This window comes from Nyctibius grandis, chromosome Z, assembly GCF_013368605.1.
Source record: "Nyctibius grandis isolate bNycGra1 chromosome Z, bNycGra1.pri, whole genome shotgun sequence".
Taxonomy (NCBI): domain Eukaryota; kingdom Metazoa; phylum Chordata; class Aves; order Nyctibiiformes; family Nyctibiidae; genus Nyctibius; species Nyctibius grandis.
In genome coordinates, this window is record NC_090695.1 from 62925789 (window position 1) to 62944250 (window position 18462).

General features: G+C 44.1%; 1 protein-coding gene across 1 annotated transcript; it reads left to right on the plus strand.

Moving 5' to 3' along the window:
• Positions 1-284: 284 nt before the first annotated feature.
• Positions 285-16429, plus strand: MINAR2 (membrane integral NOTCH2 associated receptor 2). The gene is made up of 3 exons (XM_068423987.1): positions 285-464; positions 15196-15441; positions 16250-16429. The coding sequence occupies exons 1-3, from the start codon at positions 300-302 to the stop codon at positions 16427-16429; spliced, it is 591 nt and encodes a 196-aa protein (XP_068280088.1). The 5' UTR covers positions 285-299.
• Positions 16430-18462: the final 2033 nt, after the last annotated feature.

The window sequence follows — 18462 nt, forward strand, 5'->3', positions numbered from 1 at the left end:
GCATCTACTCACTGGTACTCTGTTAGCTTTAATGAGCACATACGTATCTATCAAAATAGACCTTGAACTTGAAAACTTAAGCTAGGCACTTACAGAAACATGTCCTGTCTGCTCTGCCGCTTCTAAACAATCTTTTATCATTGGTAGATGATGTAAGTGAGCCTGACACCAAACAGGGGTCAGATACAGTTTCAGGAAACTGTCGTATCCTTCTTCACGTCATTAATAATAGAACGAGTATGCACAGCCAGGAAGCAGAAGCTGGGGCTGTTTTCGTTATTACTCTACAGGACAGAAACATGGACTTCTCCGTTTTGCCAAACAACAACCATCCTGATAAATTCCTGCAACTAGAGGTGAAGTCTTTAGTGAAAAACTCTGCCTTTCTACAAGCCAGCCTGGCAAAATTCCCAGAAGCAGCTTTACCTGGCGTGCAGCGGTGGCACAACAGTGTCTATTTACAGGTAAGGTCTAAAAGAGACTGACATTTTTCCTGATTTTTCTACCTCGTTTTTGGGATCAGGAGACCAATGACATGAGGTTGGGGCTCCAGCTGTGGATTCAGCTTCCTCCATCTCTGAATCTGCATCACTAATATCCCTGTAAGTTTTCCCATTGTTTTCAGTGAGGATCATGCTCCCAGAGAAGAGTTACTCTCTTCAGGGCAGTCTGCTGACTTTATTTCAGTACGCTAGGCTTTCTACTGCTCATTGTAACATTTTCATAGCATTTCGCAGAAAGTCTACTGATGTCAAATACCGATTAATTGTACTAAGGGGGCGAATGGAATGCACTTTCTGATGAAACAAAAAAAACCCCACAAACATAAATCTGAAATCCAGGTCATATCTGTCAAACGCGATGAAAAGGCACATTAGAGAGAGCATTAGAGATTCTTGCTAGTGTCTCGCAAGCATTTATATGTCTACACAGTTTAGTGTAGCTTCCTCTTTATTTTGCCTTGTTTTTCTCATTCTATTTTGACCTTCCCATTATCCTGACAGACAGCTGTTGGAAGTGTGAAACACACTGACTGTATTAATCCAGGTTATTATACAGAGGTAGCAGCAGTTTCTTGGTAAAAACGTAAATGTGTGCTGCCTAACAGAGGCCCTGGAGCCGGCGGCGGTGAAGTTCATGTCTGGATCAGCAGCAGTACAGCTGCATCAGCTCACACCCCTCTGGGCCCCACTCGCTGCTCCACAGCACTCCTCTCCTGCTGCCTGGGGAGCCCCTCGCGTTTCCCCACCCCTTGCATGAGCAAAAGCTCCAAGGTCTGGTTCTTGTCAAGGGATGGAGACGCTCATAAGCTGTTGCCGGGGGTGGGGGACGGGGGGGAGGGGATGGGGGTGAAGAAGGGTCTACATCCTGAGGTTCCTTAGGGTAGGGGTCCAATTCCTAAGGGGAATGAGGAGTGGGAGCCGAAAAAACATCAGCCTGGGGGAGAGGCGGGGAAGAGAAAGATACTTAAAATCTCCCACAGCTACTTGCAGTTGCACTTCTCACCTCTCAGACATTTCTCCCCATCAGCTCCCCAAACCCCTTCACTCCCTCCCAGAGTCTGTTCCAGTCCTCAACCACACGCAAAAGTCCTCCCCCTCCTGACACCTGCTTCCATGACCCCCACCTACCTTCCCTAGCCTCTCCGCCACCCCAGACACTTCCCTCTGCCCACCCCAATGCCTCCAGCCGCGTCTGTTCGTACTGTATAATCTTTGCTGGCGATTCCCCGAGGAGAGCTGGGGCGGGGGCGGGGGGACACGGTCGCCTGTCGGCTCCCATGCAAAGAGCCCTAACCAAGGGAAGGAGCCTGCAGGATCCCAAACAATGGGGTATGGTGCAATGCTGGCTTCGCTCCCCACCCCACCTAAGCCCCTCTTTTGTGCAGAAAGGAGGCAACCACACACAGAGCCTCCTCCGCAGCAGGGATCCTTCTCCCCATTGTCATTTAACAGGATGCACTGTCACCGAGCCAGGGCTGCAGAGCTGCCAGAGGATTAAAAATGTGTGGGGAGCCCTGTGCTTTTGTGACTTGTGCTCTGCCCTTCGCCACCAGCGAGAGGGTTTTCCTGGAACTCTGTTCCCAGCCCCAGGATGGCCTTTTCAAAGGAAATATCTGTGCTCACCATGTCTCCAGAAATGCAGTTTGCAATGTGGTATGTTTTATAAATGTTAAACCTAGAGCACAACCTACACTTTTAAGCGTAGTCATTAGTGAATTCGAGCTGTCCGGATAAAATTCATTGTGCCTTATTCTCTCTCCCTTATGAGCTCACCTCCTTTTTTTCTCTTTTGCTGACAATCAAATAAAGGGAAACGAACTGATGAGTTCCAGACATAAGAATAAACACGATGGCACAGTGGAGAACTAATGGTGCAGGAATAACATGCTTTGCTTTAAGATGAGAAAGCTAATGGGGTTAAGGGTTAGTTAATTCAGGAACGGAAATGGCGGGGGGGGGGGGGATAGAATTCATTTTAGAACATATGTTCATGACCTACAGACTCCCAAAGTCATTAAACCTTGAGAGTAGCCTAAATTCCCTCTTCAGAAATTCTTTTTCTTTCAAGAAACTATTGCTACTCAGGACTCCCTGTGTAAAGTAACTTCTCGGTGGCATGTTTGTGGCCTCTTCTAGACCTTTATTATGAGATCACTTAAATTCAAGTGCTTACTTACTTAAGCGCTTACGTGTTTTCTCCACCTCTAAGTTTTTAAAATTTATTTCTATTATAAAAAGCAGCTTGACATAACAACAATTTCTATTGCTGACCAAAAGGTTGCTGCTCTTTCTCCTTACTTTCCTCTTCTGTATCAGGCAAAATGAACAGCTGCCCTGCTTAGCATATATTTTCATCATCTACTTTGAATAAAACAAATGATAAAGCAGTCCAGGAATCTTGGCCCTTCCTTGTGCAAAGCAGCATAAAAAGAACAGACTGTTTCTCCTGCAAATGGCTAGCTACGACCACTTTCTGATTGCCCTGAAAATTTCCAGTCCTGCTGTACTCTCTGCCCCACAATATGTTTTAGTGCTCAGCATCTACCAGATGATTAATCCCCTATATCTGCTGCTCATAGCTGGGGCGCATGTCTCCCCTGTACTCTGCCTGGTCATTTTCTGCAATTCTCAGGCTTCTCTTTCCTGCTTCTATTTCCCTTTTTTCCTTATTTCTGTAAGACGGCAGAGAGCATTTGATCTTTGAACGCTGTGCCACTTCTTGTCATGCTGCTCTTGCTTAGAAATTCACAACTCTGAACAAATTTTGGTCTCCAGGTATTACAGTTATCATGCTAACTGCACTCCTAACCCCTCCTGGTCTCTCACCTGAGCTAACGCCTGTGTCCTGCCTTTGCTTGTTTCTCAGTATATACCAGGACAAGAGATTATTTTTTTTTACATATAAGTTAGGTGCTGGGTTACAGTCACTTGTTTGTCCCCTGGCTCAGATGTGCGTTACATACTTCCACTATTTCCCTTATTCTTCCCTAGACATCTGCAACTGGCCACAATCAGAGCCAGCTACAAGACTGGCAAGAGCTTTGGTCTGACACCGTACAGAAGTTTTTATATAATGCACTCACAAGCCTGCAGGACTCCATTACCAATGACAGATAAAACAGCTTTCTTAAGTAAACAATTCACTACGAGAACAGAAGTATTCTCAATGCCGCACGATTAAAATAGTCCTTATGAATGCCTGCTTTTCTCTAAATATCCTGTCACTTCATCTTAAGTGTTTATAACCATCTACTGATCTCCTTCCTGTCCATGTCAGGTGGCTTCCCAGGTTGCTTTGTAGTACCTGATGCTGCCTTATGTCTCTGACAAGGAATTCTGATCCCTTTGAGTTTCTTCGATAAGAAAACTTGCATTCTCAGGAATCCTTGATGTGAGCTGTCTGCCCTACTGTCTTTCAGATCTGCTTACCTACCCTCAGTTACTCCTTGCCTTCCCGATTGCTTTTCCACAGCATCCCCTATGACATCGGAAATTCTAAAGAGCTAATAATTATTTATCCTGATAAATGAGCTTTTTTATTGGCCAAATGCCTAACATTACCTATGCAGTTGTTACAATTATCATAGGGATTCTTGGCTTACTACCTAGCAGTTTTTGCCTGTCAGACCTTTTGTCTGTCTTAGAAATAGGTCTTTACATCAGAAAAATGCCCTTCCAAGTGCTGGGAGAGTCCTCCAGGGTGCATTACAAGGCTCTTGCACAACACAGGTTATAGTCCTAAACAAATCACATGCAAATAAAATAATCATCCTGCTACCCACGTTCATTAGGACTGAGGAGGTTGTTACAAAACAAATCCTGCAGTATCTGGCAGCCCTAAGTTTCTTGAAGACTCAGTTCATTAAAACTTGTAGGCATAGTCGCCCATCAACAGCGTTTGTCACTTTCATTGAGTATCTCCTCCAGCCGCAGCTGGAGACCATGGCAGGCCATGGGACAACAGGAACTAACTCTCTTTGGGGCAGAATAAAGAAAAATTTTGCATCCACGAAGTAAATTTCCTTAATTTTTTAAGTGTCTCTTTGATCTCTTCTTGCAGGTAGATGGGCTTGAGACCAAGGCCTAGCCTTAACTGTTGATATCCTGGTTTTGGTGGGTGATTAGTGCGATGTCTCATATCACAGACTGAGGAAAGAACCATTACTCTCAGGTTGTTTCAGTGCTAACAACAACAACAAAAGTGGGAACAAAAGGATGAAGTCAAGATAAAAATGAGATAAAAATGTTTCCTAGCAATATAGATTAATTTATAATTTTTAATTATATGTATTATAATGTACCTATATGCATAATTTGCATTATGAAATAATCAGCAAGAAAACCCCATGGAATAAGCACATTTTGACCCATGGATGAAACTAATATTGGCTCTATAGAACTTCAGGCTTTTTGCAGAATCCGGTTTTTGTACATGCCAGCTCTCTGGGTCTGTCAAAGAGGGACAAACTGTTCTCAGTGAAACACGAGTTATAAACCATAACAGCTTTATTTCTCATGAGCTATATGTAGATCAGAGTCATGTGTTTGCAGAGTTGAGGATTTTTCATCTTGTTAAATAAGTATTTTGTCAACACATTTCAACTACAGTTTCTCAGAGTTCTTTATAACTATTGAGTATTTGCTGTTCCCTCCTTCCATTCAGTGAACAGTAACATAAATTGCCTCTGATTTGATCTATTTCACCCTCATTCACACTGGCTTCTCAGACACAGTGTATATCATATAAATTCTGTAACGCATATGGATACCTAAGTTTACAATACTTCCCTCATTCTTTGAACATTTGCTTCATGCATCAGAATCAAACTACAGAAGTCTGTGAAAACCGTTGGGAGATATTTTGAATCTTAGAAAAAATATGTAGTTTTTGCTAGAATTAATACTAGCATGCAGATTTTTATTATCTAATCTCCTTCTGTTTCTCTGCCTCTATAAATGCATATGTTTCATGCAATCTTCTTCTTATTTCTCTGTATCAGTTCTTGAGCCTAAACCTTTTTGTTTATGTGCTTTAGGCTTCTGTCCTTCCTTTTCCCTAACTAGTCTCTTAGATTTATCTACTGCAGAAGTTTCACAACCAAGCATTTGCCTGCACTCAAATGTATTCTCCCGATTAGCTTGGCACTTCAATGTCTGTTCTCTGAAACTTTTGTAAAAAACCTCCTACCCCAAATTCCAATCCAATTCTCACAGTAAAACCCTGTTGCCCCTCCCGTCCTATTCCCTCTCTACCTCTTCTCCAGGCTACCACATTCCCCTGTTCTCATGCCTGTAAAAATGAAGGTACACTAGATGGAAGTGGCAAAATGTTTTGCCACAAAGCATTCTCTTTATGAACAAATTCTGCATCGTGCCATCTGTTCCAAGTTTTGGAGCATTTTATTTGAAACATCTTTAGAAACTACTGTCAAGTCGCATTCTTTTCACAACATTTTAGCCTCGGGAGACTGAGCATCCCCTGGTAAGACAGTTCGCGTTCTTCAACAAAATGTTCTCTGAGTTCAACTATCTAGCAAGCCTGAGGGTAGCATCATTAAGGTCAACGACAAATTTTAAATAAGAAGTAAAATGAAACGAAATGAAACGAAATGAAACGAAATGAAACGAAATGAAATAAAATAAAATAAAATAAAATAAAATAAAATAAAATAAAATAAAATAAAATAAAATAAAATAAAATAAAATAAAATAAAATAAAATAAAATAAAATAATAAAATAAAATGCAGTCCGAAAGAAGCAACAGTTAAAAACACCAGCTCAGCTGATATCTGGCCAGTACAACCCAGAGGGCTGTACAACCCAGCTGTAACTGCAATGCAAAGAGTAATACTGTCAGGGGATATGTCAAGGCTAAGGAACGACATATGGAAATTATGAACTAATAGAAGGACTGGGAGGGCACTGAGGATCCACCCACCTACTAATGGTAATTATTGATGGAAGACATGCTTAATCACTTGTGTACAATTTAGTGGTAAGAATGTCAGCATGATGCTTCCTCCTAGGGTTTCTTAGACAAAGGCTGTTGTTTTCTCTTTTCCACCTTTCCTTTCTGAAGGAAACCAGTCCTCCTGCTTCTTTCTGCACCTGCCTGCCCCAGACCAACTCACACATGTCTCTGTGTATGCACAGGCACTGAGGCATCCAGTAGGTGATGACATATAGCAGCTGGCTTCCACTGAAAGTGAATTCACCAGCCCATGAAAGGGGCAAAAAATTACTCAAGCAGAAGAAGCCAACAGTTTGCTATCAGGTTAGGGACCTGCACTGGCTGATGTGGGATCCGAGCAGCTACCAAAGCCAGTATGTGGGAGAAGGTGGGATCCCCTGGGCTCCCACCAGAAGGCTGGAAGGAGAAGCAAAACATGTCCCTAGCAGCAGCGAGCCCTTCAGCTGCTGAAGTCCATCCAGCCCGTGGCATCTTAACAGCTGGAGATCTGAATATAAGTGAAATATCTGGGGAAATATGTCCTTTCATGGAGGGAGGTTTCTCATGTCCCAGCCTCTTCATCAGCTGTTTATGATGTGCACTTGCTTTACGGGAGTTTGGCATAGGGTGTTGCCCACACCTTTGTGATTTCTGAGGGTGGGATGTGGCCTGTTCTCCCAGCACGTCTGCCACAGGACCATTGGGTCAGGCCAAAGCTCCCCTTGTCTCAACGTAAAGTTCCTAAGGACAAAGGTGCTAATGAGGAAGTGGTGTTTGCTGACGAGGAAAGCTGAAATTACACTGTGATGGTTCTGTGGAAGCAGTCCTGAGACATGAGAGAGGTGTTAGCGCGAGGCCAGAAGCAGGTCTCTCGGGAAGACAACGCACTGCTGGAACCGCAGATTGGTGACAGATTAACTCAAAGTCTCGGGAACAGAAGGTTGTCGTGAACCAAAATGTCGAACAGCTTGAGTTGGAGAGTCTGATTACATTCCTTCATGCAAGCACAGATCGAACAATATGGTAACTACCATCTTACTGGCTCCTGAAGAGGCTCTTAGTGCTGTGTTAAGCAGCAGCTTGTGAGTTCTCCAAAAATGTGATCCCATGAACATTGTTCATCCTCCTCCCTTGCCACCTCCCTGTTCTAAAAGGTCCAGTTTAACGATTGTTGTTGCTGGAAGACTGCTCAGATATTTAATTACTGTTGAGTTCTGACGGTGCCCGAATTAAGGACTCTCCCTCAGTTGAATGAAGGGCCTCTTTGACAACCTGACATGGGTCTAGCATTCAATAGCGTGAAGAGAACTGCTAATCACACCCCTGCTGTCAGAAGTGCAGCTCCAGTCAAGGCAGTCACTTACACACCATTACCCCTATGCTTCATTCTGCTTTGTCCTCACAGCTCTGCTTCTGCATCATACACCCATGGTGTTCATCAGAACTGCATCTTCTACCGCAGTGCTCCATAGCACTGTTTTGCTAAAGCAGAGGCTTTCTTTCAACAGGCATTATAATGTCAGTTCACATTTGCAAAAGAGTTTAATGTTTAGATTTGTCACGGTTTAAAGCTGGGCTGGCAATTAAACCTGCGGCAGATGCCCTCTGTTATCCCCCCCCCCTCCCCCCAGAGGGAAAGGGAAAGGGAAAAGGGAGAGAGACTTCTGGGTTGGAAAATTAAAACAGTTTTAATAAACTATAATAATGAAAAAAAAGTATAATAATAATAATAGAAATAATCAAATATATACAAATATATATATACAAAACCAAGATTGAGCTCCCCTGAAGTCAGCCACGTCACCACCGGCACTGCAGGGCAGGCTCCGGGAAGGCCCAGCCTGGGCCTAGCGACGGTCGAGAGCTGGATTCAGGAACGCACGGATCGGGATCGGGGGCAGCAGGAAAACAGACGGAGTCCTCCCTGGACACCGGCCATAGCAGAAAGAGAGCGAGACCCTCGTGATCCCCCCGCTTTATACTGAGAATGACGTGTATGGGATGGAATACCCTCGTTGGTCAATTTTGGGTCACCTGCCCTGTCCGCTCCCCCCTGCAGCTGCGACCCCCCTTCGGCTCTTCACTCGTAAGCAGTGAGGAATTCAGCAGTGACCTTGGTTTCTCTCAAGAATAAGTACAGCAAGAGCCTTTCTGCACAACATCCCTACCGGTGCCTCAGTGATAACTACAAACTTCGAGCGTTATCAGTCCTGGAAGCAGACACTGTCTGCAAAAGCATGCAGTTAGTTTCAGAAAGTGCAGTTACTTAGAGGAGACTTAGCTGAAAGTAAAAATCACTGAAAGGAAAATCGGCCTGGTTTAGGCCAAACCAGGACATTCCACCCCTTATTCCATACCATTCACGTCATACTCAGATCACCACTAACTTTTCATTTTAAAATATATACAGATAACATTAGTTTATGATTCATCTCTATACAAAAAAAAAAAGTTCATCAAGTTCATTTAGTTCAGGATTGTGGGTTTCCATCTGGCTAGGAGTCTCCCAGGGTAGGAGAGATGATATGAGCTTTGTCACAGTTCGTGCCCACGGGTTGCAGGTTAAAGATGTCAGTCTCGAGGAGGCTACTGGACGCCACTTGCAGCTAGCTCCGGTCTCATCACCACTGCTTCAACCTGAAAGACACTTATGAACACTGTTAGTATTATGCAGCAATTAACATCATGCAGTTCAGAATTAAGTATTCTCACCCAAGATCATATCACCTTCAGGGACACATCGGACTCCACCATCCTGCAGCATCACCCACCAAGTACATCCAGGTCCTTGAGCAAAAGCAATCCCATGAATGGGTTTACCTTTGCCCGTAGCAGGAAGAACCCAGACAGTTTTTCCCAACAGATTCCTTTCATGCACCACAGGGACTTTATCCCCTTCTACTGTATGTAAAAGTTCTGACTGAGCAGGGCCAGCTCGGTTGATAGATCCTCTGGTGTTAACTAGCCAGGTAGCTTGTGCCAAATGCTTATCCCAGTTTTTAAAGGTTCCACCCCCCATTGCTTTTAGGGTAGTTTTTAACAGCCCATTATACCGTTCAATTTTCCCAGAGGCTGGTGCATGATAGGGGATGTGATATACCCATTCGATGCCATGCTCTTTGGCCCAGTTATCTATGAGACTGTTTTTGAAATGAGTACCATTGTCTGACTCAATTCTCTCTGGTGTGCCATGTCGCCACAAGATTTGCTTTTCGAGGCCCAGGATAGTGTTCCGGGCAGTGGCATGGGGCACAGAGTATGTTTCCAGCCATCCGGTGGTCGCCTCCACCATGGTAAGTACATAACGTTTACCCTGGCGGGTTTGAGGGAGTGTGATGTAGTCAATTTGCCAGGCCTCCCCATATTTATATTTCAACCACCGCCCCCCATACCACAAAGGTTTTAACCGTTTGGCTTGCTTAATTGCGGCGCATGTTTCACAATCATGGATAACCTGTGCAATAGAGTCCATAGTTAAGTCCACCCCTCGGTCACGAGCCCATCTGTATGTTGCATCTCTCCCTTGATGACCTGAAGTGTCATGAGCCCACAGAGCTAAAAATAGTTCACCTTTATGTTCCCAGTCCAAATCTATTTGGAACACTTTAGCAGCCTGATCTGCTTGTTGGTTGTTTCGATGTTCCTCAGTTGCCCGACTTTTAGGTACGTGAGCATCTACATGACGTACCTTCACGACTAGTTTCTCTAGCCGAGCAGCAATATCTTGCCACAGTTCAACAGCCCAAATAGGTTTACCTTTACGCTGCCAGTTGCTTCGCTTCCACTGCTTTAACCACCCCCACAAGGCATTTGCCACCATCCATGAGTCACTATAAAGATACAGCCTTGGCCACTTTTCTCGTTCAGCAATGTCTAGAGCCAGCTGGATGGCTTTTACCTCTGCAAATTGACTTGATTCACCTTGTCCTTCTGTGGCTTCTGTGACTCGTCGTATAGGACTCCATACAGCAGCTTTCCACTTCCGATGCTTTCCTACAAGACGGCAGGATCCATCGGTGAACAGGGCATACTGCTTCTCATCCTCTGGTAGTTCATTATACGGTGGGGCTTCTTCAGCACGTGTCACCTCCTTTTCTGGTGGCATTGCGAAGTCTTTGCCTTCTGGCCAGTCCATGATCACTTCTAAGATTCCTGGGCGATTAGGGTTTCCTATTCGAGCCCTCTGTGTAATTAATGCAATCCATTTACTCCATGTAGCATCAGTTGCATGATGAGTAGTAGGAACCTTACCCTTGAACATCCAGCCTAGTACTGGTAATCGGGATGCCAGGAGAAGCTGTGCTTCAGTACCGATTACCTCTGAGGCAGCTCTAACTCCTTCATATGCTGCCAGTATCTCTTTTTCAGTTGGGGTGTAATTGGCCTCAGAGCCCTTGTATCCTCGACTCCAAAATCCTAGGGGTCGACCTCGAGTCTCCCCTGGCACTTTCTGCCAGAGGCTCCAGGTAGGACCATTGTCCCCAGCTGAGGTGTAGAGCACATTTTTAACATCTTGTCCCATACGGACTGGTCCAAGGGCTACTGCATGCACAATCTCTTGTTTAATCTGTTCAAAAGCCTGTTGTTGTTCAGGGCCCCACTGAAAATCATTTTTCTTTCTGGTCACCTGATAAAGAGGGTGTACAATCTGGCTGTAATCTGGAATATGCATTCTCCAGAAACCCACAACGCCTAAGAAGGCTTGTGTTTCCTTTTTATTAGTTGGTGGGGACATAGCTGTTATCTTGTTGATCACCTCTATCGGGATCTGGCGACGCCCATCTTGCCATTTAATCCCTAAAAACTGGATCTCCCGGGCAGGTCCCTTGACCTTGCCTCTTTTTATGGCAAAACCAGCTTGCAGAAGAATTTGAATTATTTTCTCCCCTTTGTCAAAAACTTCTGCTGCTGTATCACCCCACACAATGATGTCATCAATATATTGCAAATGTTCTGGAGCTCCACCCTCTTCTAGTGCAGTCTGGATCAGTCCGTGGCAAATAGTAGGACTGTGTTTCCACCCCTGGGGCAGTCGATTCCAGGTGTACTGGATACCTCTCCAGGTAAAAGCAAACTGTGGCCTGCACTTTGGTGCCAAGGGAATAGAGAAAAATGCATTAGCAATGTCTATAGTGGCATACCACTTGGCTGCCTTTGACTCCAGTTCGTATTGAAGTTCTAGCATGTCTGGCACAGCAGCACTCAGAGGTGGTGTAACTTCATTTAGGCCACGATAGTCCACAGTTAATCTCCATTCTCCATTAGACTTTTGCACTGGCCATATAGGACTATTAAAGGGTGAGCGAGTCTTGCTAATCACTCCTTGATTTTCTAATTGTCTAATCAGTTTATGAATGGGGATCAGGGAGTCTCGATTGGTGTGATATTGTCGTCGGTGCACCGTGGCAGTAGCAATTGGCACCTGTTGTTCTTCAACTTTCAGCAACCCCACAACAGAAGGATCCTCTGAGAGGCCAGGCAAGGTAGACAGCTGTTTAATGTCCTCATTCTCTACAGCTGCTACACCAAAGGCCCATCTATATCCTTTTGGGTCCTTAAAATACCCTCTCTTAAGGTAGTCTATGCCAAGGATGCATGGAGCATCTGGACCAGTCACAATGGGGTGCTTTTTCCATTCATTTTTAGTTAGGCTCACTTCGGCCTCCAATACAGATAACTCTTGAGATCCCCCTGTTATTCCCGAAATACTGACAGATTCTGTCCCTTTATGATTCGATGGCATGAGGGTGCACTGTGCACCAGTGTCTACCAGGGCTCGATACTTTTGTGGTTCTAATGTGCCAGGCCATCGAATCCACACAGTCCAATAAATCCGGTTATCCCTCTCCTCCTCCTGGCTAGAGACAGGGCCCCCCTAATTAAAGATTGGATTCGTGCTGCTCACGGGGATTGGACCTTCATTTCCCCTATTCACTCTTGGAAAAAAAGGATTTGAGGCCCATCTACCCTGACTGGGGTCCTGCTCATTGGTAACTGGAGCAGCCATCCTCCTAGAAAAATTCTCTCTGGTATTTCTGTTAGCTTGCAACTCACGTACTCGTGCCTGTAGGGTACTGGTAGGTTGTCCATGCCATCTGTTCATGTCCTCCCCATAATCACGCAGGGTAAACCACAGGATACCTCGTGACATGTTCCGTTTCCTTTGAGCCGGTCCAGTAGGAGGGCGTTGCCTCCTAAAGGCTGCAACGCGGGCCTGTGTAGGTAGAGAGTCAAGTTTATTCTCGATCCTGGACAGTTTGTCTGACAGTTGTTTCAATGAGTCCTTGTTCTCCTTAGTCAGTTTTTCCACAGCCGAGACACGGGCCTGCAGTGGGGAAGAAATACTATCTTCATACTGTCGCATATAGTTAGCCATTTCGCCCACACTAGGTCGTGCCATAGCATCTTCTCCCCAGACTAATATTGACAATGTATGGGCATGTGTTGGTGGAGCACTCCTCACAACCTTCCGGAACATGGATCGGTTGCATTCCACTTCATCAGGATTTACAGGATCTACAATGTCCTGAGGGTGTTTATAAATGATCTCTTGCACAGCTAGTTCTCTAAGGTAGTTAATACCTTTTTCTATAGTGGTCCATTTGCTTAGGTGGCTCATAACATCATCTTTATAGGGATACCTGCTCTTTACAGCTGACAAGAGTCGCCTCCAGAGACTGATACTGTTCGACCTTCTTGGAAGCATCTTATCAATACCACCATCTCTGGACAGGGATCCCAACTGTCTGGCTTCTCTGCCATCCAATTCTATGCTATCTGCCCCATTATCCCAGCATCGGAGCAACCAGGTAATTATTGGCTCACCGTCATAACGACTAAAATCTTTTCTTATATTTCGCAGTTCTTTCAGGGATAAGGAGTGGTAGGTTATCTCTACTTCCGAGTCCGAGTCCTCCTGTGATTGTTCTGCTTTAGAAGGACCTTTCTTGTCCTTCTTGTGTAATGGGCCTTCTTTAAAAAGACGATCAAGGAAACCCCCCTCTGTGTCAGGCCTTGACTCTGACTGAGAAGGGCCCTCACCTGGGTCCTGTGCTGGCTCTGCCTTAGAAGCCTCTGAGTCATCATCCTTCACTTTACTAGCTGATTTCTTTCGGTGTTTTCTCCTGGTTACAGGGGCAGCATGATACCTCCCGCTGTTGCTGCACTGACATCTAATCACATAGCACACCAGTAACGCATTCAGGACACACGAAAATAATGACATGCCCTGTTCGAATTTTGCAGGAATCAGCTTGGCAAAAAAGGAGCAGATACTATCAAAATCAGTTAAAAGACGCCCGGTGTGCGCAGCTACGGATTCGCGATTAAAGCTGCCCATCATTGTATCATAGAGATAAGAGATCGGAATAATAACTGCCCGGTTTATCATGACATAAATCAGTATCAAAACCCATACCAAAAAGACACATTTCGACCAGCACGCCCTGTTAAACCACATGAAAGCACTAACACACAGCGCATACGGCAAGTAAGGTATTATTACACTTAACTCTAAAACAAGCTTTATAAAGAGAAGAGGTAACACAAGGCTCACAAATAACATTATCATCTTAGCTATCTGTTTTAATTTCCAACCCCTCGTAAATCTCAAAGGAAAAAATCTGATACTCTCTTGGCTGAGCTCTCCGGATCTCCTCCCACTGGAGCTGGGATTCGACTTATCAGAGCAACCTGTCGGAGCTTCTCTCGTGCCCCACGTTGGGCGCCAATAAATCTGTCACGGTTTAAAGCTGGGCTGGCAATTAAACCTGCGGCAGATGCCCTCTGTTATCCCCCCCCCCTCCCCCCAGAGGGAAAGGGAAAGGGAAAAGGGAGAGAGACTTCTGGGTTGGAAAATTAAAACAGTTTTAATAAACTATAATAATGAAAAAAAAGTATAATAATAATAATAGAAATAATCAAATATATACAAATATATATATACAAAACCAAGATTGAGCTCCCCTGAAGTCAGCCACGTCACCACCGGCACTGCAGGGCAGGCTCCGGGAAGGCCCAGCCTGGGCCTAGCGACGGTCGAGAGCTGGATTCAGGAACGCACGGATCGGGATCGGGGGCAGCAGGAAAACAGACGGAGTCCTCCCTGGACACCGGCCATAGCAGAAAGAGAGCGAGACCCTCGTGATCCCCCTGCTTTATACTGAGAATGACGTGTATGGGATGGAATACCCTCGTTGGTCAATTTTGGGTCACCTGCCCTGTCCGCTCCCCCCTGCAGCTGCGACCCCCCTTCAGCTCTTCACTCGTAAGCAGTGAGGAATTCAGCAGTGACCTTGGTTTCTCTCAAGAATAAGTACAGCAAGAGCCTTTCTGCACAACATCCTTACCGGTGCCTCAGTGATAACTACAAACTTCGAGCGTTATCAGTCCTGGAAGCAGACACTGTCTGCAAAAGCATGCAGTTAGTTTCAGAAAGTGCAGTTACTTAGAGGAGACTTAGCTGAAAGTAAAAATCACTGAAAGGAAAATCGGCCTGGTTTAGGCCAAACCAGGACAAGATTGCACCCACGTGCTTTCCCCAGAAGGAAGAAATCTGCCCAGGGTGAACAATCAGGCTCCCTTACTGCAATGTAGATATTTGCCAGAACGAGAAAAATTGTTGCATGTGTAATTTTAAAAATTACTCTGATGCTTTACAAATGAAATTCTGGAAGGGGATTGCCTGCATCGTAGGTAAAGGAAGATGAAAGCTGACTTCTGATCTAACTTGTGCCTTACAGAGAGAAAAGAGAAATGTCACTGAGCTGCCGGGCTTGGACTCAAACGGTGTCAGTCAAGAAATGATAGACAAAGCCCTTGGGAAACACATTACACCCATCACCCTGAAATCCACAATCAAAAGCAATCCATTGTATAGTGATATCCAGGTGGATGGTGACTGGGAGGAGAAAAAAAAGACCCCTTCCTGGACCGTGCAAGACTATGACAGACACTCGCTGCACTCTAACTTGGCCAGCCACATAAAGGTAACATGCTCTTGCACTGCATTTGAGCGAAGTGAATTGCTATGAGCTGCATGGTGTGTGCATGAACCACTGTGCACTCCACTTGGTTCTTTTGGTGGGATTCTAGAAGTAAATATGGATGTATTTTCTCGTACAGATATGACAATAACGTGAGTCTGATAAGGAAAAGAAGTCTGCCTATCTGGTTAGACTCCAGGAACTTCAATTCTGCAGAACACGACATTTGTGACTAAAGGAAGTCTTAAACTACAGCACCCCGCAGCTCAGCTTCCCCATTTATATAGGGAAGAACTATAAATGAGGCACTTAAATACTATATACCCACTTTAATAACTGTTCATAACATGATTCTGTTATCAAATAACATACATTTTCTCAGCCTCATCCACACTATGCATGATCCTGTCTGCCTGTGGGTTGGCACAAATTACTTTTCAGGTTACTTTTGTGAGTTTTCTTCTCCTGTTCTCGTTTTGGAAAGGGGACTCAGATCTGTGTTTATAAATTGACATCTCTTCTTGAAAAGACAAGATGGTTTCTTCTGGGTTTTTTAATCACATTTCAATGGCTGGTGTCCTACGTTTGGTTCCTGGCTGAAAAGTGTGGTTTTAATTTTCCCCAGTGGAACATTTGCAGCATCTGGCAAGTAGCACAACCTATGTTCAAGTGAAAGTTTCTTGTGTTTGTGTTGTGATGCTTCAAATTCATTAATCACTATCTGATGAGAGCCAAAATACTTCTGGCTGTGTTCTAATGACTTTATGTGCAAGAGAGAGGAACTGAGTTCATTTTCTGTTTCTTCTTTTAGGAAAATCCTAATGATCTACAGTTCTGGATGGGGGATATTTATACTCCTGGATATGATACCTTGTTAAAAAAGAAAGAGAGAGAAAAAAAGCATTCCAAATATTGCCGAATCATCCTGCTTATGCTACTAGCTGTTTGCATCCTGATTACCATAGTCACGCTCAGTGTTTTACTTACTTAGTACAGCCAAATGATGTTGATGGGAATTTTTTCATTAAATATTTTTATTAAGCTATTCCCCTCCCTTGTTTTATTTGAATTCCAATTTTTTGTCACAAATACAACTTGTTTGACATCACTATTTTACAATGTTCCTGTGCAGCATAAGGAATTGATCCTGAAAAGAGACAAATACTCTGAGCACGGCAGAATGTCTCCTTATGGGTATAATTAAAAAAGAAAATGATAAATATGCTACTTCTCTTAATGCTGCCGTCTTTTCACTAGTGATTTGGATAAGTGTGGTATGGTACATACAGTATGTATAGACAACCAGCTGACTATTTGTTCTAATAAACACCTACCACCTTTTTATGATAGCTGTTATTGGAATATAGAAAGGGATGACAAAGTGGCATTCAAGATATCCCAAAGAAATCTGAAACAAAAATATACACACTACTTAGTGACTGAATGCATTGCTGCAATGATGCAGCACTCAGTAAAAAGCTAGCCTAAATCCATAAATGTTTCCTTCTATTTTCTCAGAGAAGAAAAAAAAAAATAGACCACTGAGCTTCTACCAAAAGAATTCCCTGATACCTGAGACAGGGTTTCTTCATCCCTGTGTCATGTTCTTTGAACATGCAGCATCTCTGTCACCCCAAAAGATGAAGTGCCACTGTTTTTTACTCTGGCACATCAAAAACTAGAGCAAAATTGGTGGAGTACTAGAGTACAAACTGGAATTAGAACACACCTTAAAAAATTAAAGGTATATAGCCATGCTGTGAAAAAGGATCTTTGTAAATGAAAGGACCAAAATTAAATAAAAGCACTCAGACAATCAAGTTCATACACCTCAGAATAATTCAGGAGACTGAAAATACGAGATAAAATGACAAAAGAAAAAGTAAGTGAGCAGAGAGAGAAGAACTTAAATTATTTCTTTCCTTTCTGAAACATACTCTAGTGCTGCAAACCCTTTATACCTCTACACTAGGGCAACACGCTATGAATACTACTGAGATGGGGATCTCCCTCACACAAAAGAATCTTACAGATCCACGAAAGCTGGATAGTTGGGGTTATACCAGATCTACCTTTCTTCACAAAAAAACTGCTTTGGAATAAGTCAGAAATAGGACAAAGGTAGACGGTGTGTCTTGCCCCCTCTGAATTCTAGCACATGCTCTACTCACAGAAGCTTTGCAGTGCTTTAGCTCAGGTCAAGATGAATTCATCTTCAAGTACAGTGTGACAGTAAGATAAGTGCATTCAATTCCTTCCTTCCTCACTGGCCATGTTTGAATCTCTTTTGTGCTCTAACTACCTGGGCCCTAGTCTAGGCTGTACCGTAACTGGTTCGAAGACCGAAGCTAAAACAGTTTAGTGCTTTAATCTGGTGACCAGCCAACGGCAAAAGTGCAGCAGCATTTGAATGCATTGGCATAAAATTAGTATCCCTATTACAAAATTCAATATTGCTGTAAATATAGAGGGTAACAGTCTCCAGGCTTGCTGCAGCTTCAGTGTAGACGGGTGTTCTTGTCTGAAAGATCAGGTCCATTCAGCTTATGAAAGTAAGAACTTGGGAGCATTTTACAAGACCAATAGCTAACAGTATGAAGTAATTATTCACATTAAAGCAACAATACTTAACTGTTTTTTACAGCCCACATACATTTGCTTCAAGTGCATTGCATACAATGCAGAAACGTATTTTTGTATATTATTGCGGCCTGTAGGCGGGAAGCCTAAAAGCAAAAAGGGCTCTGTAATTTCCAGGAAAACAGCCAATAATGAGAGTTTCTTAACTGCACTGCTCTCGGAGGGTTTAGAAGCAGGGATACAACCGTCCATCAGCCCATTACTGGCTGTTTCAGCCTGGTTTCGCTGCCGCCATCTCGCGGAGAGTCAGCGAAGAGGAAAAACGTTTCAGGCCGGAGGTGCCGCTTTGGAGCCATTGCCCTTTTTATTCCCCCCCGGTTTTTTTTTGGTTTGGATTGATTTTGACTTTCCGCGCGCGCCGTTGGGATGCGGGTTCCTCTGCTG

Bases quoted from the DNA above. Each gene is read 5' to 3' on its own strand.
- MINAR2 (XM_068423987.1), top strand. From the start codon at position 300: ATGGACTTCTCCGTTTTGCCAAACAACAACCATCCTGATAAATTCCTG. The intron at 465-15,195 runs GTAAGGTCTAAA...TGTGCCTTACAG, and splicing joins ACAACAGTGTCTATTTACAG to AGAGAAAAGAGAAATGTCAC. The intron at 15,442-16,249 runs GTAACATGCTCT...TTCTTCTTTTAG, and splicing joins ACTTGGCCAGCCACATAAAG to GAAAATCCTAATGATCTACA.